This window comes from Stegastes partitus, unplaced genomic scaffold (assembly GCF_000690725.1).
Source record: "Stegastes partitus isolate 25-593 unplaced genomic scaffold, Stegastes_partitus-1.0.2 Scaffold113, whole genome shotgun sequence".
Classification (NCBI taxonomy): Eukaryota; Metazoa; Chordata; class Actinopteri; family Pomacentridae; genus Stegastes; species Stegastes partitus.
Window position 1 is genome coordinate 439941 of NW_007577844.1, and position 20732 is coordinate 460672.

Genomic DNA, 20732 nt, shown 5'->3' on the forward strand with positions numbered 1-20732 from the left:
CTTCAGCCACACGTGTTGGAATCAGAAAGCAATTCTGAAGAAGAGAAACGAGGCAGAACGCCCCACTGTGCAGGCTGATGGAAGCGCTTCCTCGGGTTTGTTATGAACGAAACCCTGGAAGCTGAAATCAGCGTCGTCATCGGCAGCTTCGAGGCAGAAACGCTCAGACTGATGCTTTTATTAGCTTCTGCAGCCACAAACGGTGGATACAGGATGGTACGACGTGAACTTCTCTTGGAAGATGTTCTGGATGTCAGCTTCACAGCATCTCAAAGGAAACGAGGCTGCAGCTGCAAATGGCACACTGTTTGTAGAATGAAGCTAATGTGTGTGACCTTAAAAATGTGTGAAATTGTTTAAATTGATGTATAAATATTAATATTTGCAGGTTTTAATCACAAGTTGACACAAGCTTCTACCAGCGAGGTCATAATGAAGCCGTATTTAACTCTTTCCAGGAAAATTCCCACGAAGCTGTTCAAAGAATTATGAGGAAATGATTTTTAAAAAAAGCATCAAAACCTTTTATGTGTTTGAGTTAATCAGGGTGACAGCAAACAAGGTTAAAATACAAAATGCAGACATTTGAAGGTGTTCTCTCTGTCATTAGTCTCACTTTAAGTTTTCATTTTCTTGAAGGATTTGAGTCATTTTCACAATTCCTGCAAAAGCTCTGAAAATACATTTCATTCTTTTTAAACTCTATTTTGGACTCGGCAGCAAAAAAAGTAAATGAGAATGATTGTTTTCTTGTTGCTACGCCGCCCCGCTGAGAAAACAGCATCCCAGCACCATGCATGAGAAGTATTAGTTCAATATGTTAGCGACGTCGTCAGCTTCACACATCAGAGGCATAAACAAACAGAACAAAGTGTAACCTGTGAATATTAAAAGGTGTGAAACTGCCAGCGCCTAAACCGCTTCAGTGGGAACGTTTCAAATCAGGGGGAACACAAAAAAATACAAACCAAGCAGCATAAAAAACAGTGTCAGACTGATGTTAATGCTTCTTTCCTGTCCTCACACACAAAGCTTGTTAGACACACCGTCGGCCGGCTTTGGCGTCCTCATGCTGCCGTTTACCCGTGACCACCGTCTCCTGCTGGTGCGTTACGATCTGTGAGGTCCTCTGCTCCGTGACGCTGAAGCCCAGGTTCTGGAACACTCCCTGACTCTCAGCCCACGACTGCTGGAAGTTCCTTAGCAGCTCCTCGGTGGAGGCCTCGGGGGGCACGGCGACTGTCGGGACTCTTCCCCTCACCACGTCTGCGTAGGACGGGGGGCTGCCGCGGGTCAGGGAGCTCCCCGAATGCATCTCGCTCCTCGTCTCCGTTGTCATGTTGCCGAAGTCGTCAATGGTGCAGAATTGCTCAGTGACTGATGTCATTTCAGAGCGATCGGCCGGCTCTGAGCAGGCTGCTTCAGGTTCCCTCCTCTCTATTTGTTCTCTCAGCTCTCGGGCAGCCTGAGACGTGTGCTCTCCCGTCTCAAACACGTCCTTTATGGCTTTGACGTTGAACGTTGGGATGTCTTCGGTTCGTGGCGTGTGCGGCTCGGCCTCTGGGTCCTCGGTGTCGCTCCCCAGCCTCTCCGTGATCACTATGGGGTCCTTCCTGGTGTAGACTTTTGGTTTGGGAGATTCAAATCTGTTGACAAGCTTCGATAAATCAACTCTCGGCAGATCCTCTTTCAGAATATCGATGGTCACGCCCCCTACAGCCTCCTCAGCATCCGGGCCCAGACGTTCAGGGATGTCGATGGGATCCTTGCGGATGTACGTCTTGTTCACTTCGGCCTTCTGCGCTTCCTCAAAGAAAGACTTTTTGTCCCTGACCGTCATCATGGAATCCACCATCTCTGCGACGTCCACCGAGTCGAGCTCGGTCCTCTCGGTGGGGGTGCTCCTGTCGCTGAAGGAGGACGTTCGCTCTCGCTCAGCGGTGAAGAACTCTGGGATCGGCATGGGAGGTGGAGGGGTGACACCACGGGACAGCTTGGAGGTGGTGTCCTTCAGCTTCATCAGCTTCTCCGAGCGGCTCAGGGTGGGAGAGGGCGTGGCCCTGCTGAAGGCAGACGTGGGCGTGAAGGACTTGCGAGGAGGAGGTGGAGGCGTCCCGACGGATTTGTAGGGTGGAGGAGAGGGAGTGACCCTCAGAGGAGAGTCCACCTTTCTGGATTCAATGCTGATGAAGGTGGGCGATGGGGTTCGGATGCTGGCCAACGGGGACGACACTCTCTGATCGTCACTCAGCTCGTGATGCCTTCTGCTCTCCTGAATGGATTTTTTCTCCTCCATCACCTTCTTCTCAATCCTGGACGAGCCAATGCTGATCTTTGACACCTTTGTAGTCGCCCCACTGAAGACTTTCTTGTCTGGCTTTGGGGGGACTGGTGGTGCTGGTGGTGCTGGTGGAGCTTCTTTTTCTTCTTTTTCTTCCTTTTCTTCCTTTTCTTCCTTTTCCACAGCTGTCAAAGTTTTCTCAAAAAATGTGAGCTTTGCTTGAACAATATTTCTCACATAGACCATCATCTCCTTCAGCTTTTTCTTGCTTTTCTGTTTAGCAATTTCACTTAAATTCCTTTTCTCATCTGGGACCATTACCCAGTCAGGGACTTCGCCTATAATCATCCTGACAGCGTTGGAGTCTATTTTGCTCGGCGTGCCCTCCAGCTCTTTCATTTGAGCGAGCAGCTTCTGCATTACGCTGCATTTCTCTGAATCTGTGATCTGTTGTGGGTGAGCCTCGTCTTTATGGGTCATCCTCCCCGTCCCTTTCACCAGCACATCCTGAGGCTCCACTTTTGACTTGCCTGCCTTCATCTGCATTTTGTTTGTCTCTGCTGCTTGGAGCTTCATCTGCTGCTTCTGCGTGTGGACCTGCTCTTGCCTCTGAAGGCTTTGCTGCATCACGCTCTCCGTCACCACCACCTCTTGGTGCCGCTGAACGTTCTCCGCCTTCACGCTCTGCTGACACTGGGAGACAGACACATGGCCTTGTCCCTGATGGGCTGCTGCAGATGTTATCTTCGCCACCTTCGGCATTAAAACAGTAACGGATGGCGACAGCTTCACTTCACTCACTTCTTTTTGCGCCTGCTTCCCCTTCCTCATGCTTAACTCCACTTCAGCTTCCTTCACAGGTGGGACCGACTGACTTTTCTTCTCCTTCACCTTCACGTCTGTCTCAGTTCTCACCGTCGTCAGCTGGCTGACCTCCACGCTCGCTTGTGTTTCACCACGTTTCTGCGACACATGACTTTTGTCTTGCTGCGACTGCGTTTCACTCTTCGCTGCTTCTTTCTGACCCAAACTGTCATACGTCTCCTCTTTCTTCTCGGTTGGCATTTTAAAGGTTTTCACCTTGAAGCTTGGCGTTACCTTTGGAATTTTAGTGGGTTGAGAAGGACTCATTTTTCCCTCCTGTGTCAGAGGCACATTAATATTCTTTACATCTTCAGATTTCAATGTGACCGCAGCCTGGCTTTGAAGATTTACATTCTCGTGGACGGCGACAGACCTGCTGCTGGATTTCTTAATAAACTGCTGCTGCTCCGTGACTGAAGAAGTGACCACGCTGGAGCATGACCGGACTTCGCTATGTGAAGCCTCGTGATGCGAAACAGAAGCCGTCTGGGTCTTGGGTGCGCCTTGACCCTTCCTGACAACATCAGCAGACGTGAGGGTTTTTTCTGTCGAGTGCTCGTTGGAAACGTGTTTTCTATCCAGAGACACGTTTGAAGATCCGTGGGATGATTTCTTATTTTCCACAGAGATCGTAGGTTTGCTCAAAGGGATCTGGGAAGGGGATTTCTTGGCAGGTGAGTCTTGTGCCAGTGCTCCTTCTTTGGAAAGCGTCTTAGCCTCTTTAGTCTTTGCCTTTGTCGCTTCCACAGCCACTTCTTTCTCAGCGCTCTCCGTTTCAGAAAGCTGGACGCTGGCAGCAGAGAAGTGACCTGGTGGAGAGGTGGGGGTCGTGACATTACTCCTCTCTGTTTCCTCCTTCTCCAGCTTTTGTTGGCGGTACCGCTCCTCCGCCAGCATGAGCGGGGTTTTAAATTTACGGGCGTACGGTCTAGATTTCGCGGCTGGAGCAGGATCTGGGGGTGGTGGCAGTTTAATGGGAGGGACAAAGGCTTTTCTGGGCGGCTGTGGGCTTTGTTTGGGCTTTACCACCGGGATGATTGGGATTTTCGTCGGTGCCGATGCTGTTGAACTAACCTGAACGCTGGTTTCAGTCTGCTGGGTCGTTTCCTGTTTCACCTCCTGAACTTTAGCTTCCTTGTGGACGGCTGACGTTACTGTTTTTTGATCGGGAGGGAGCTGAGCTGGTGGAGGAGGAGGTGGTGGTGGTGGAGGGGTTGGTTGTTTTTTCTGCCATTTGGGTTTAACTTGGATGGGCTGCTTCTGCGGTTCTGGCTGCTTGGGCACCTTGAACAAAGGCTTCCCAATGGGCTTCCCCAGCTTCATGGGGGGAGGCTGGGGCATCGCGTTGAGCTCCTGCTGGGAGGGAGGTGGAGGCAGGAAGTCTTGTCCGCTCATGGATGGAGGCGGAGGAGGTGGAGGAGGAGGGAAAAACTCGGGCTCAGACTTCATGCATTCCACGGGCGGTGGAGGTGGAGGTGGTGGGAGGTCACTGTCCTGCCTCATGATGGACGGCCTGGACGTTGGGTTCTCCGCCACTGGAGACGGCGGCGGAGGGAGGGAGAGTTCAGACTCCGAGGGCGGAGGCGGCGAGGAAGGAGGAGGCGGGAAGTGAATCTCCGGCTTTGTCTTTTTATTCACGCCCTTGGCTCTCATGTCAAGGCTGCGCTGATCGCTCTTCATATTCCTGACGCTCTGCTTCTGTGCGAGAGCTTTATTCTCCGTTTGCTTGTGAGACGTCGACATGTGCTCCGACGCCGATACGTTCTGCTTATGCACCGTTTTCTCCGTCACCGTCGTCTGCACCTGTTTGATTGTCTTCATCTCACACGTTTGCTTGCTCGAAACATTCGTCTGTGATGTGTTTTGCACTTCTTTCATCACAGTCACATCAGCGGCTTTCGTCTCTGTTTGATCATTATTCACCTTCTGTTTATTCTTTATCATAACAGGCTTAGGAGCTTGGATTTTCTGTGGGGGCAGCACTTTCTGTTTCTGTTCCTTTGTGCTCTTGTGTTGAGAGGCCCCTGCTGGATTGTCTGTTGTGGCTACAGTAACAGAGTGGTCCTCTTGGGTTATTACCTGTGTTTTCAGCGATTTGCTTTCCTGGTGCCTCTGTGTGTGCTTCTGTGACTCACTGCTCTGAGAGAGGTTTTTCACAGTGGGGGCTGGATTGTCTGACACACTCTCACTCTTGGCTTCATGTAAGCATTCATGCTCCACTTGCTTTACAGGTAATGGGTTTTTCACGGGCGCTTTCGCCTTCTTCGGCGGATACATGCGTTTGGGATTTGAATACTGTTTTCTTTGCATTAGACACTTTATTGCACCTTGAACGTCGCCCTTTACAACCTCCTCCTTTTCCACCTGCGTCGCCTCCTGCCCTTCATAAAGACATTTTATGGATGTTTTCACGTCTCCTTCGATGCTCCCTCTGCGCTGCATCTTTGGAGAAGTCGTGGGCTCCAGCAGCAGCTGGATGGTGGCTCTGACGTCGCCCTGCTCACTCACTTGGTGCTGATAAACCTTTTTCTCGCTCGACGCTTCGTGTAAGCTTTGCATGGCGGTGTGAATGTCTCCTTTGACGATCTCCTGCTTCTCCACCTCCTTCACAGCCTGCTTCGCCTCCTCCAGTGACTTCAGCGTCCCTCTGATGTCACCGGCCACTAAATCTTCAACAGTTACTTCTGTTTTGGTGGATGCTGATTTTTCCAGCGATTCGAGAGCCCCCCTGATGTCTCCTCTGACAATTTCAGGCTTTTCCAGTTCTTTGGCTTGATGCTGGGCCTCTTCTAAAGACTTCAAAGTGGTCGGTATGTCTCCTTTCACCACCTGCTCTTTCTCTATCACCACCTTCTGATTGATGGCTTGGGTCAGTGAGTCCAGGGCTGCGCTGAGGTCACCTTTAACAATGTCCTTCTTCTCCAGGTTTCTGTACGTGACAGCAGGCTCTGTCATAAAGACTTTAACAATGCTGTGCACATCACCAGGAAGTATGTCCACCTCTGCCACAGTGCGACCAATCTGCTGCTGATTCTTTCGCAGCAGGATTTTGGTCTCTTCGATGTCGCCGCCTATGATCCGCTCCTTTTGCACGGTTTCCTGGTCTTCATCGGGCTCATACTGAAGCTGCTTCAGGTAATCCAAAGCTCCAGACTCGATGCACGTCGAGTAAAAGCTGACATTACCCCTTTCTGTGTCTCCGACCCTTATCTTCTTAGAATCCTCTCCACCCGAGTTAGAAAGCAGACGATGAAGCGTTTTGCTGACGTTCCCTTGAATGATATCTTCTCTCTCCATGCTCGCTCTCTCGCCTTTATTTAAGAGGGAATAGATAGTCATCCTCACGTCTCCTTTCTCATCCTCCTGAATAAGGATGCCACGCTTGGAGGAGCCCTCGTTCTTAAGCAGGTTGTTCATGGCCTCTTGAATGTCCCCGCAGATAATTTCCTCTTTCTCGACACTGATTCCCTTTTCCTGGCTGAAGAGCTGCTGCACCGTGGTGTTGATGTTGCCCCGCTCCTCCTCATCAATCGTTATGGCCCTTTCGGTGGTCTCTCTTCGGTTCAGAAGGTTCATCATTATGTTGCTCAGATCCCCTCTGATGACCTCTTCTTTCTGGATCTGTGGAGCCTCTTGGTTCATGAGTTTATACTTTGCCATGCGGACGTCACCGATCTCGTCCGTCTCGATGAGAATGCCCTGTGAGTCCACCATTTTCTGACAGTACAGCTCCTCCAGCGTCTCTTTGATGCTCTTTCCTAATATTTCCGTCTTCTCCACGCTGCTCTCGTTGAACTCGTGAAACGGAGTGGTTTCAAATAGCCATGTTGTCGTCTTCACGTCGGCCTGTGGGATTTCTTCCTTTGTCACAACCAGCTCTGTGCCGTCACTCTCTTTGATGCTGTCGAGGGGCTGCTTCTCAAAGAGCCACACAGACTGCGTGACATCCCCTTTCATTACTTCCTCTTTTGTCACTTTCTCCATGCCATCGTACTCGGCTCCATCGCCGTGGATCTCATCGATTGTGCGGGTTTCAAACATCCACGTGGCAGATCTGACGTCGCCTTTCTGGATTTCACTCACGCTAACGGTCCTGATGTACTTCTGCGACAGTTCATCCGTCTCAAATCGCTGTTTGTTTGTCTTCACGTCGCCGCCTTGGATATCTGCAACTGTCTTTGACCTGACTTTAATCTCCTGTGTGATTTCATCCAGAGGTTGTGTTTCAAACCTCCACCTGGCAGAGCTAACGTCTCCTTTGTTGACACCTTCTTCAGTCACAGCTTTAATGACGTACACCTCCTCTGAGTCTCTAATTGAATCCAGAGGTTTTGTCTCAAACAGCCATCGCGCTCCGACCACGTCTCCTCTCATGATCTCTTCCTTGGTAACCGTGGTTACTTCATGATAATGACCCTCCTTGTCACGGATGGCGTACAGCGGCTGAGTTTCAAACATCATGGTGTAGTTTTTCACATCCCCCCTCTCAGTGTCCTCTCTAAAGATACTGGTGAGTCTTGAAATGTCCGCCTCAGTGGACTCTTCTTTAATTTGATCAAGAGAGTACGTCTCAAATATAAAGCGGCTTTTGTCAACGTCTCCCCCCTGAACATCGGTCACAGTGCGAACTCCCCTCACTTCTGCCGTATCCTCTCTGATAGCATCCATGGGCTGGTTCTCAAACATCCAGGTACAGTTGACCACGTTTCCCCTCTGGATGTCCTCGGCCTGCTGCGTCTTCAGCTTCTGCATCATCTCCTCGGAGGTGGAGCTCATAATGTCAGAGGAGCGATTCTCGAAGATGTACTTCATCCTGGAGACGTCTCCCGACTGGATGTCGATTTCTGTGACCCTCCTGAAAGAGCCGCTGTCCTCACCGGTGATGTTTTCCAGATTCTCCGTTTCAAAGAGGAAGCGAGCCAGACGTACGTCTTTCCCTTGAATGTCCTCCTGCTTCACGGTGCAGGTTTTCAGAATGGTCTCCGCCTCTGAATGGTCGCGGATGTTGTCCAGAGTCTGAGTCTCAAAAAGCCAAGTGCACGTCTTCACGTCACCTTTTTGAACTTCTTCAACGTCTGCTTCGCTCTTTTCCACCTTTTCATACAGAACATCCATCGGCTGAGTCTCAAACAGCCACCGACACGTCTTCACGTCGCCTTTCTCAACTTCAATACCTTCCTTAGTTTTATGTTCCTCGTCCTCATAACTACTGAAGAATTTGATGCCGTCCAGTGGTTGCGTCTCAAACAGCCACTTTGCTGTTTTCACGTCGCCTGACTCGATCTCCTGCTTGGAGATGCCTTTAATGATCTGGAACTTATTGATGCTCTCGTCAAACTCATCAATGGGACGCGTTTCAAACATCCATCTGCAGCTGCGCACATCTCCCTTCACGATCTCCTCACGCCTCACCGTCTTCACCTCGTGGTAATGGCCGGAGCTGTCCTGCATGGCGTACATCGGGGCCGATTCAAACAGAACTCTGTTGGACATGACAGAGCCGCTGGTGACGCCTTCGACTTGGATTCTCTGTGTTCCTTCGCATTTACTTAAATCCATACTTTCAAACCTTTCTTTATAGTTTGTCACATCTCCTTTGTCGAGGGCCTCGATGTTCACAGTTCTTGTCATCTCCTTCTTCTCCTCTCTTATATTCTCCAGAGGCTGGCTTTCAAAGACCCACTTCTGATGCCTCACGTCACCCTTTTCTTCTTCAGATGCAACCATTTTCTTCAGTTTTCCCACTTCCAGCAGCTCTTTCAGATTTTCCATGGGCACCGTTTCAAACAGATATTTGGCTGATTGAACATCACCTCCTACAATCTCCTCGGAGGCTAAAGGCCGAGCATTGGCGTTATCCTTCAGAGTATCCATAGGCTGAGTCTCGAAAACAAGACAGTGCTGTCTCACATCAGCTCCGATTATTTCTTCCTTTTGCCTCCTGGAACTGTCCCACTCCTCATCCTTAATGGTGTCCAGACTCTTCGTCTCAAACAGCCAGCGACCTTTGTTCACGCCGCCTTGAACGTTGTCCTCCATGGAGATGCCACATATCAGCTTCACTTTGGCAGGGTCTTTGTTGATCATGTCCAGAGGCTGGGTTTCGAACATCCAGCGTGATGTCTTGACGTCTCCCTTCTCCGTCTCCTCCCTGCTGATGGTGGTGATCTCCAGCATCTCTCCTGAATCTCCCCTGATCACACACATGGGCTGCATCTCAAACAAGCGAGTTGTGGTCTTCACATCTCCCTTGATCTCCTCCAGCTCAGACTTCAGGCTCAGGAAGTGACTCTCCTCGATGGTTTCTGTTTTGCCCAGAGAATCCAGATGCTGGGTCTCGAACAGATACCGAGCGGTTTTGACGTCTCCGCCGGTGATGTCTTTGCTGATAACAACGTCCACTTCTTGCTCGTCTTCTTGGTAGATCTTATTCAGATAATCAAGCGGCTGAGTTTCAAACAGCCACGTCGCAGTGCGGACGTCTCCTCTCGCCAGATCCGCCTGTTTTTGCGACTGCTCGGTCGTATCAGGAGTCTCTGTGCCCAGAGCATCCATGGGCTGCGTCTCAAACATCCAAGCTGTGTATCGGACATCTTTCCCTGCGATGATTTCCTGCTGGGAGATGTTGTTCCTCTCCTCGCTCTCGTCTGGGGTGTCGTCTTTAATCGTATCCAGGGGCTTGTTTTCAAACATCCACCTCATGGACTGCACTTCCCCTTTAAGGATCTCGTCCCACTCCAGGTACTCCCTGTCGGGGCTCGAACACCTACTCGAGCTGTTGCCGTCATTCTCAAACATATAACACGCCTGCTGGACGTCTCCCACCAACTCCTTGCTCTCCAACTCTGCCCTTTCTGCGTCGCTCAGCTGACTCAGGAACTCTGCTTCGAGGTTCTTGCGTACCTCTGGATGTATGTGCTTGTAGAGACGCTTTAACTCGGCCAGACTCTTGTGCTTGAAGTACTGCTCCTTAGTGATGGTGTGCTTCTGCTGGGAGGCTTGCTCCTGAGGCTGGGAAGAGCCACTGTGCTCAAGGACTTGGTGTGATAGCTGCAGGTTAGAAGGTGGGGGAGGGAAATGTTCTGCCGCCTCATAAGCCACTGATGACGCAGATGCTACAGATGAAGCAGTGGCTGTCTTTACCGTGGACGAAGCGTCATAGCTCGTGAAAGCTGACATTTTGGAGGACTGGTTCACAGGCGCCCACTGAAACTGGTTGAAATCCACATCAACCTACGGTTCACATGTAGGTTTAGTTACACAGGATCACAATGAGGCTGAACGCTGGAATAATTGTTCATTTCACAGAAAGAGAGAGCTTGAAAGTTGACAATAATACTAATAAAAAATGAATTTAAACGTCAAATAATCACAGGATAAATGATTTCTGTGGTCAGTGTGGTTGAGTCGTATTTCTTTTCTAAAACACCAAACAGCTCTAATTTGAACGTAAACGCACAAACTGATCTTGAATCTGTCAAACGCAGACATTTACAGTTAAGCATGTTCCTAATTACTGACTCGATTTAAATATTCATTGAGCTGCGGACAGCGATGCGAGCTCTTGTTTCAGTCGGATTTTTCCTTTTGCACACAGTCGAGAAAAAACTTTCAGACTTGGGCTGTGTAATGACATGAGGTCTTTTATCGAATCCAATTTATTCTCCATCAGCTCGTGGCATGCACAATTTCCTTTTGATTATTTCATGATGTGGCTTCATATTTATACTGATACCTCATAAAAACCTAAACCATCATCTATTTAGATAAACAGACAGCGTCATTACCTTAATTTCCTTGGCGGGTGCAGCTTCCTCAATCGTTTTTTCATACTGCTGCTTCAAAGCCTGAGTGGAAACCTTTGGTAGGTCCTCTCCGCCGACAAGCATAACTGAATTAGACACAAGAAGAAGGCAGCCTCATTAAGTCATTCGCAGTGAGGGAGCTCATGGGGATTGGAAAGGGAAATAAATCATTTCATTAAAAACCTGAATAGTTTTCATTTTCTGAAACCATGCAGCAGTGATTGCCCAATTTCCACTTTCCAATATTTTACCTTCCTGACTTTGCCCTGATTAGATTTGCTACTATGCACTGAATAGAAAATCATCTGCACTCCAACTCATTTTCAGAGCTCATCCCTTATTCAGCCCGTAGTGGGAACAATCATTAATATACAGGGCACAAGCTGTGCTGTGATAAAAACGTGCAAATTACAATATAAAAGGCATGAGCAGAATAACCTGTTTCATTGTAATGGTTCCCATAACTGGCAGCCACATTGTTATGGTGGACTCTCTGATCATGGATCACCTGTGAAAAGATGGTGGCACATCATTAGCATACTGGCAACGGCAGCGTAGCCGCCGACTGTTTTCAATCAGCGAGAAGTAAAAGGCTTAGTGAGGGGCTTATTTTCTATGGAGGGCATATAAAGTTATGAAACAACAATGAAGCCTGGATGTACTGAGATGCTGCTTTACCTCGTGCTCAGTGAAGGCTGTGGAGGGGGCGAGCTCTCTGGCACTGCTCCTCACCGTCACCTCCGAGGAGCTCGACATCTCCTGTGAAGCACACAGACATGGAAATGATGGCTCAAACGAACCCTCCACACCAGGAAGGAAGCCACTCGACCTGCTTTTATCACCTTGCGACTGCGAGCCGTAGGAAACAGTGGGAGAGTAAGTAATTTTTATGTTGTGAAAAGCTTAATAAAAGCCCTCTGTGGCCGGTAACAAATGCTTTTCCATTACCGCGCTGCTTCCCAGGGAGCAACTAAGTTTGAATTCCACTAAAGGAGGATTTCAGTGTTGGCGAGAAACGGCAATAGATTACAAAAACTGTACAAAACTGCATCAGCCATTTGCTCCGCCGAAATTCATGCAATTTGAAGGAGATGAAAGAGAAATGTGATATTTGAGCTTGTATCCTCTGCTGTTAACATGAAAGAATCATGGAGGGTGGGGGGCGCGCCGTGCTTCACAAACCACTCATGTCGGTATAATAACATCCTTCCTGATGTAAAACACAGTTTGGATATTACACCTGTGCAAAAATACTTGAGGGGAAAGTGGTTCGCTGTTGCTGCGAAGAAGCAATAACTCGATCAAACAGACGTTTCCCCTCATGAAGCCCTATGTAAAATTTAGCATTCGGCGAGGTTGTGGCGTGCTCGATGAATCCACTCTGCCTTCCCGCCTGAATGAGCAGATGGGGAGAACGCAGGCAGGGGCAGGATTGACCTGACTTCCCTGAGATCCGGCCCCTGTCCCGTCCTGCTGCTAACGCGTTCTGGCATTTTCCTCACGCTCCTGACGACAGCGGAGCAGGGTTCAAGGTGCCCTCTCCGATCTGACCCGCCTCAGCCACACCGGCCAAGTTTCTCCAATAAAGATCTACAGCAGAATGTAAATCGTTCGGGGGGCTTTCACATATTCCTCACTTTACACAGAGCTCAGAGCACAGAGGACAGCAGCATCTGTCTTCCAAGTTGTGCTGACTTTAACGAGGAGGAAGAGAAATGTCCTTTCCATCCATTGTCTTCTATCTGTAACAATTCATTGTGTGAGGAAAAAGCTGCGCAGTCAATACCTGATGATATTATCACACGGGTCCTCCGGCCTCGCTGTTTGTCAGATTCTGGCTTTGTGAGACGGTTCGGCATGAAATATTCTTCTCTGAAAAACAACTGACCTTTAATTTTTGCTAACAGTAGTTTGACAGCCTGGTTCTGGATGAGAAGATCTGCATCAGTCTAATGCCAGGATGCTAAATATGAAGCTATGTTGGGGTAAAGTTTGCACAGCACAAAGATGGAAAACAAAACACAAGCTAACTAGCAGGTGAAGCTCAACAGTAAACTAAGAGGTTTCATCTTTTTTTAATTGATTTAAATGCTGAAATCCTTTTTTTTTTACTCCATGAAAAACAAATAAGAGCAGTTTGTGGTCTGCTCCGATAAAGATGGAAGATAAATTAACCAGTAAGAAGAATAAAAATCTAAATATTATCCTAAACCAGAGAGTGTTAGTTTCAGATATGATGTTCGTTTTTTCTGCTTCTTGTAGGTGTCAGAATAAGTTATTTGACTTGGTAATCTAATTAGGAAATATCTGGGAACTTGTAAATAGCAAGAAGTTAATAGTTTTTTTCACAATTAGCTTAGCAGTAGCCTTAGCTCTTAGCTTAGCTTTAACATAATCCTGATAAACCAGAGGTGCAGCGCTGCATTTAGGTGGAATATTTTATTAATGCCATTTTAACAGTTTTAAATAACTGTTGTTTTTAAATGTATTAATTTGCTTTCTTGTTGAGATTTAAAATCCAAACCAAACATAACCTTCTAAATATGACTGCAAGGCCAGAAGAAGATTAATTTCACTTCACAGAAACAGAAACAACTATTCTGGTTTTTATTCTGGGAACTATTTCCCTGTCAAGTGGTTCTAAAGCTCATTAATCCACATGTTCTATCTCATGTCTGGATCACGCAAACAGATCATACATGTTAATGAGAAAACTTCAGACATGTCGGTGGACACATTTATACACTTTTCTCTTCTGTTCAAAGTCCCAGAAATCATCAGTGTTGATCTGCCTTCGTATGAACAGTTAGTCTCACCTGGACTGATCTCTGCTGGAAGTGAAACTGGGTGACGCTGGACTGGGACGAGGTGGAGGTGAACTCCTGGCTCTCAAACTGCTTCTTCACACTGGCCAGACCACCAGGCAGCGAGCAGGCCTCCGACTCATCCATCACCTACCAGCAGAAACCAGATAACATAAATTACTCCTGGAAACTCATCTGTATACATATAATAGATGAAACACACACTCGCTCTACAGTTTATTTGGGATTTAGGAGATTGGATTCGACCTTGGAGAGCTAATCTCTGCTCCCATTGTTTGTGTTATGTTATACATATTTGTAATATGCTAATACAAAAGTGAATGCAAAGGCATTATGCTAATGCGCTCCCAACCCTCCACAGCGCTGGTGCTCTACTAAATGAGACATGAACGCTGTGATATAAAACATTAACATTCTTTTAGGATCCTCTAGGGCGTAAAGATCGTAGTTATCACCTTACATAACACCGAGACGAGGGATGAGTCAAACGGGACGAAGCTGCAGCTTTACAATCCAACCAGCTGAAAGGGAACAAAAGCTGACCTGCAGGAGCTGAGGTGGCTTCTGTGTTCACGTCTGGCAGAGATTTCACAAACACCCAGTTTTAAGGGATTTACTGCTTCCATACGCGTCCTGCAGCTCGGAATCAAGCATCAGTAGATAATTTAGTCTTTCAGAGTATTCAGTTTAATGGAACAAAAATGCTTTTCAATTTCTGTTCCACTGAGTGGCATCAGAGATTATTCCTTTAAACTAGAAAACACAAAAGCGGATTTTTTTATTTTTTTCCCCCCCGAAAAGCCAGAAGAGGAGGAAGGCAGAAGACTTTGTAAATCTCATCAGTATGGAGAGTGCAGCCGTCGCCCTACGAGATCTGGGAGAGAATGCACTCTGACTATTTGATACAATAATCTCCTTTTGGGATTGTCAATTACGTTCTGAATAAAACATTTATATGCAAGCTTCTGCATATATAGCTTCTGGGAAACTGCAATATATATGAGAATCTCCAAGCCTGCTGCTGCTGCTGTGTGTGTGTGTTGATGTGTGTCTGTGTGAGTTAATGTTAAACACACGCACTTGTCACCCTCCGTTTTTCATGCAAATGAGGGCTAGAATGCAATTTGCAAGTTATTGCCGAGGAGTTTAGGTCAGTGACATGTTATGTGCAGGGCAGCATGTTATCAATATTTTACTACTTCAGGGTACAATAGCTTCATTCATAATGACTGTCATGCTCATAATGTCCGTCTGAGCAGCACATTCAGGCTTCATACACACTCTGTCTCGTCTTGTCTCACTTATTATTGTGATCAATGCTGACGGTGCTGAATTTAACAGAAATAAAATACCCCTAATTAGGCTCCCAATTGTGTCTACGCTTAATATAAAGTTAAAGGACGGAGCTAGTCTATCTGAGCATAAAAACTAACACCTCCTTGAGAGTAGCATCAATCTTCTCCCTTTACTCCTAAAAAGTAGACTTCCCAAACTGTTCTTCTAGGTGGGGGAAGGTTTTGGTTTAATGCTAATAAAGTAAGGCTGGACAGAACGGAGATAAGCTTCCTCTGATCAAACAATAACACTCCATCGATCGCAATAAGAAACCAGCTGAGGAGGAAGCGGTGAACAGAGGAATGTGTCGGATGCTGTTCTGCTATATTTAAGCATGCTGTCACTAGGACACGCAGGACAACAGCTGCAAAAGGTAGAAAGCAAAAAACCCCATGCTGATTGCGTCTGGAAGCTATCGACTGCCCCTCACACACCCCCAACACACACACACACACATGGACGTTCAGCTGTCGGGGGCCATGACACCGAGGATCAGCCGAGGCTGCAGCGCCGCCACACTGGCAATCACTCAAGAGCAAAACAATCAGTAGCTATCGGTTTTATTTAAAATAACGTCGAGGATTTATTGAATTTGTGTAGTGGCTGTCATTTAAAGGATAATTACGTGTTACAGCTCATTGTAAAAAGCAACAAGGCACTCGAGGCAGTGCTTTACAGTGATTTTAGTGCAGCTAGAGAAGCACCGTGTGTTGTTAACAACACCTCTCATCTCGCCCTCGAGTGCCTTGTTGCTATGCAGAACTGTGACCGGCTGAAAGCGAACGCACTGGAAGCGTTTTGTTATTTTTCTGCATGCAACTGCTGCGGCTCGTCATGTGCAAAGGCTCCAGCGGGTGGCAGGTTGCCCTCCGTGAACATGCCAGAGTGGCCTGGTGACGGCTGCATAGATTATTTATCACCTCGTGTAACAACAAGACGATGATGGTTCGGAGGAAAACTGACGCCTCTGTCCTTCCTCTCTTATGCTGTCAGATTAGAGATAAACCACGATGCATCCCTGCAGCTTTCTGCTCAAAGAAACAGAAAACTATGTGAAAGCTGCCGCGTGATGTTGTGTTTTGTCGCTGTACAGCACAGTTCACAAGGAAAGAAGAGAGGTTTTCCAGTAGGTAGGGCTTTGTTTTAGAAACCGAGCGGCTTGCTGTAATGGCCTTGGCTGACAAACTGCTCACACAGTTGAATTACTGGGTTTATAAAGTGCATGCAGGCGCTTCAAAGCCACTGAGGCTTTTTTGTCCTTGGTGATGACTAATGACTCGAGGATATTCAGGATTTTTTTTCTTCCTGTTTTTTTTTTTTTTGTGGGTTTAATTAAAAGAGGAATAATGTGTGAAGTCCTGCTGATGTGCTGGCTGTGTCGGCTCATCTGAATTTGCTGCAAAATACGCATTCTGTTTAATCATAGATGCTGTAAAAATGGGTCTGACACGGCGATTGATGGTTTTGTCTGCTGCTGCCGCTTCGTACAGTAAAAGCAGTGGAGTAGAAACGGCTGTCAGCAGGGTGCCGGCGCGTACACACACACTCACACACACACACACACACACACACACACTCACACACACACACACACACACACACACACACACGCCTGTTAGGAGAAAGCAATGTCAACTTTCTTTTAGGATTCAGACTCTGGCACAACAAAAATTCAGTCGCCCTGGTAAATAACATTCTAGGTCATAAGTACATAAGCAAAATGGGACCAACACATCAAAAGTACCAGGTTACAGTCAGGTAGCTGAGCCCAGTGGTACCAAACCTCTGAGGTCCGTCTACAGGGTCATGATGATGATGATAATGTCCACTAAACCAGTGTCGACTAAAAATGCCACTCCTATACAACCACCTGCTCTCTGAATTACTGGAGGGAAACATATGTTTACATAGATCACAAAAACATGTCTGATCAATAAATCCAGCTGTTTATTTCCTGCCTTTACTATCATCCCCTATGAGACAACCACCCCTATAATACATGAGGTCGTCATTCAGATAAATGCTAAGTCATGCTTTTTACGTTTGCATGTCAGCAGAAGCCAGTGGATGTAAATTTTGTCATCTGCCCACAACAAATGTTTTAACAGAGCTGTGACTGAAGCCGTCGCTGCAGGACTTTGGAGGTGCTTTGACTGCTTTCCATCGATGGAGCCCGAACGCTGTAGGAAGTTCTAAATTCTCCAGAAACCCTGCGCCCCCTCGGCCCACTGTGCCCGTCACACCTCAGGAACAACCGCATCGACACGGCGCTGCAGTTCAATCTGGAACCAGCTGGAAAAAGTGCAAAGTCACAAGCAGCCTTTGGTAAACAGCCTCCGGATCCCTGCATGTTAGTGGACCGACGTGGACCTGTTAGAATAAACAAAGGCATGTACACGCCGGCCGCCCGCTTTCAAGGTCTGCATCGGTCAGCGCACCATGATGTAGAAACCGTGAATCAACCATGAACCGGAAAATGGAGGGAAGCTTCATACACGCAGTGAAAGGATGGATAGTTTTATATTATACTAAACCCAACAGTTTAGTTGTGTCTTTAAAAACATAAATGCAGTTTAGTCGTACAGGAATGATGTGACACAGAGTCGTAGATGATTAAATCTGAGAACGATGCTGTAAACGAGGTTGTATATAATTTATGTAGCTCAGCTTCAGTGTCAGTCTGGAGGGAAGACGAGTTGATGGTCTGAGTGACGCAGAACATGAGCTTCTCTTTGTTTTGTGTGGTCCTCTTAACTTCAAACTGGAGACGACTATGTTGGCAGATCATATATAAAACATCTGCCAGAATCTGGGAGAATCCTGAGAGAACAGATCTTCATCAGGATAAACTGTAGTTTCGTAGCAGCTCTTTTTTATGAATATGTTGTTAGACTTTATTCTTGTGCTCTTATTGGACGATGCTTTCTAATTCCAGCCAGGAATGAATTTGCATGACAGAAATAAAAACTACCACCTGACCAGAGTCCTTTCAGGCGAGCTGGCGCCACTCAGCAAGCGTTCTTCAAGCGACGAGTCTCTCTCTTACACTTATTGTGACCTAATTAAAGATCTGAATGAAATCAAGTTTAAAAGAAAAGAGTGTCTTTGATGCTTCCAGACACCTGAGGATGAGTGGAAGAGCCACGCTGCTTTCTGCACTGCCGGGCTGAGACTCCAGAACATTTCCTCTGATGAGAAGGTCACCGCGTCTGACTACAGAGTAAATTCTTGGCCTCACTCGGCTGAGACGCGTGACGACTTCGCGGTACAATCATAGCTTGCCGTCTTTCATGACCCGCGTGAGGACAGCAGGAGGGAGGTGCCGAGGAGCGCCTTGAAAAATAATGACCTCCCAAAGTGGTGCGCAGGATGCTGGGCGTCTGTGAAAGGAAGGAGCGACCGTGGAGCTGACTGTGGGTCACAACTACAGGACAGGATGTGTTGTCAGGCCTGTCATCTGGCCTTTGATTTGCCTTTTTTATAGTTGAGAGCAGAACAGTGCTCTGTGCTCCTATTGGTCCGTGTCATGGACATGTTGAGAAAGTAAAACACTGTTCTGTTCCAACATCTGTTAACTTTTGAGTGAGGCTAACACCAGGTTGATGTGGAAAACTACTGCTTTAACTTTTAATAGTTATATTTTATAGCCTTGTCATACCAGATGATGCTTTATTTGCTCGTGCATTTTTCTATTATGTCCATTTTTGTTTGTCTTTTTAGGAAACTGTGACGATGATTTGTTAGTTTATGAAAAGTTTTTCTTTTATCGAATACATAATTTATGCAAATCACATGCAACGAGTAGCTTAGCAACGTAGCAACAAACACTGCCTCCCTCATAGCAACACCTGCAAGAAATAACAGAACCTATGAAATAAAGCTTTACCATTAAATCTAGTCATCATCATAATCATTCAAATCATAAAAAACAAACATATAAATACCTCAAAACTGGACTAAAGATATTGAAGTAAAACGTCATTCAGATCTACTTTATTGGCTCTTCTTTGTGACTCTATATTTGATCGTACTTGGCATCATGCTGGAACAGCAGCCTGTATGGAATAGCTTATTCCCCCTCCAGAGATTTGCTCTTCCCATCTCTTAGTCTTATGACACATTCCCTGACCAACCCTCCAGAGGCCGGTGTCCACCCCCTCCCTTCTCTGTCCAACCATCTAGCGCACCAGCAGGACGGTGGGTTTCCTGTGGGCGACTGTTTGCCGTCTCTCCGGCTGCCTGCACATCCTCACCTCCGTCTCCCGTTACGTGCATGTGGAAGTATCGTCTTACCGCGGCAGACGAGGAGCTGCCGCCTTCCTTCTTGGACACGGCGGCCTGATACATCGCCAGCCGCTCCTTCACCGACACCGGCTCGGCCTCCTGGTCCTCGGCGCTCGGGGCCCTGTCCTCGGGACGTCCGGACCTGGATGCGGCAGCGCTGCCTGCAGCTACGCACACAAACACAAAGACGTTACCCTTTAAGATGCAAATGGCCTTCGACGATGCGTGCAAACCAAACCGGTGTAATTGTTGGATACGTCTCCTCAAGAGATCTGCTGATATTTACCTCCTACTCATTACTCCTTTGGCTCGGCAGTGAAGGCTGCGACAAAGCTTGCCATTTAGTAATTGGACTTAAGGGACAGTTTTGTACTTGAGGTTTGTGTTATTATAGTGGAACAGGCTGAATCAATGCCATGGATTTTTATATTTAGCTGCTTCAGAGAGAACAGCATCCTGACTGAAGCATTACTCAACCCCACTGTGCTTTCCTAAATTACACGGAGAGGAAACAAGCGTGTTCACTAAACGCAGGCGCCATCTTTAAAACTCTGATCAGCTCAAACCAGGAGTTTGATGAAGACGTAGTTCAATTCATCGTAGATGTTTTAACCAAGACATGGCCGGAGGCAGCCGACCTGCAGCAAATACTGACACCAAACCGAAGCAGAACGCTCATCAATCATAAAGCGCCGCTTCACCAGTCTTCATATCGCTCCGTGCATCCCCGCGGAAAGCCAATTAGAGAAGACCATTGATTTTACATTTGACTTTTCAGCGCTACAAAGCATCATTAGGCAACAGAGAAGGCTCCGATAAGGTTCAGCATACTCCCACACTGGACCTTTTAGCTCTTGGCATGTTTTCTCTCTGTGGGCAAAAACACCGTGGGATGAAAGAAGACCTCACATAGAAATTATTCTCCCTCATTATGTGCTCGCGCTGTAAACTTTTGACATTTTGAAATCTTCCTCTTTGTTGCATTTTCACACTTACATTTTTTTCCTCCACATGTATGTTTACTGGCGTACGTTCGGCTCCAAGCGGAGGTCAGCGAGTTCTCCTCCAGAGCTGATTGATGTTTATTTGAAAAGTCTCGTAGCAGCTGCTTCTAAAATGCATATGGATCAGATGAAGGTCCCCTTGGTGCCGTAGTAGCTCACAGATTAGGAAGATGCAGCGCTCGCTATAGTACATACCGTTCATGCTTAGCTGTGCAGAACAAGCTATCCTAATGTCACTTCTGTGGCTGGATATAGCACCGCTCCTCGTTTCTGTGGCTGAAGTGGGTAAAAACTTTGATACCCGCCTTCACAAAACAACGACATTCAGTGTAAA

The 20732-nt window shown here is 47.2% G+C and overlaps 1 protein-coding gene across 2 annotated transcripts in view; it reads right to left on the reverse strand.

Moving 5' to 3' along the window:
- The window catches only part of xirp2a (xin actin binding repeat containing 2a), a 54492-nt gene that overhangs the window by 563 nt on the left and 33197 nt on the right, over positions 1 to 20732 (reverse strand). For both annotated transcript variants that reach the window (XM_008278030.1, XM_008278031.1), the window contains 6 exons: positions 19404 to 19561; positions 13767 to 13904; positions 11629 to 11709; positions 11389 to 11458; positions 10933 to 11036; positions 1084 to 10378 (listed from right to left, as the gene is read on the reverse strand). In XM_008278030.1, the coding sequence (XP_008276252.1) occupies positions 1084 to 10378; positions 10933 to 11036; positions 11389 to 11458; positions 11629 to 11709; positions 13767 to 13904; positions 19404 to 19561 (9846 nt within the window). The remainder of the gene's footprint in view (positions 1 to 1083; positions 10379 to 10932; positions 11037 to 11388; positions 11459 to 11628; positions 11710 to 13766; positions 13905 to 19403; positions 19562 to 20732) is intronic.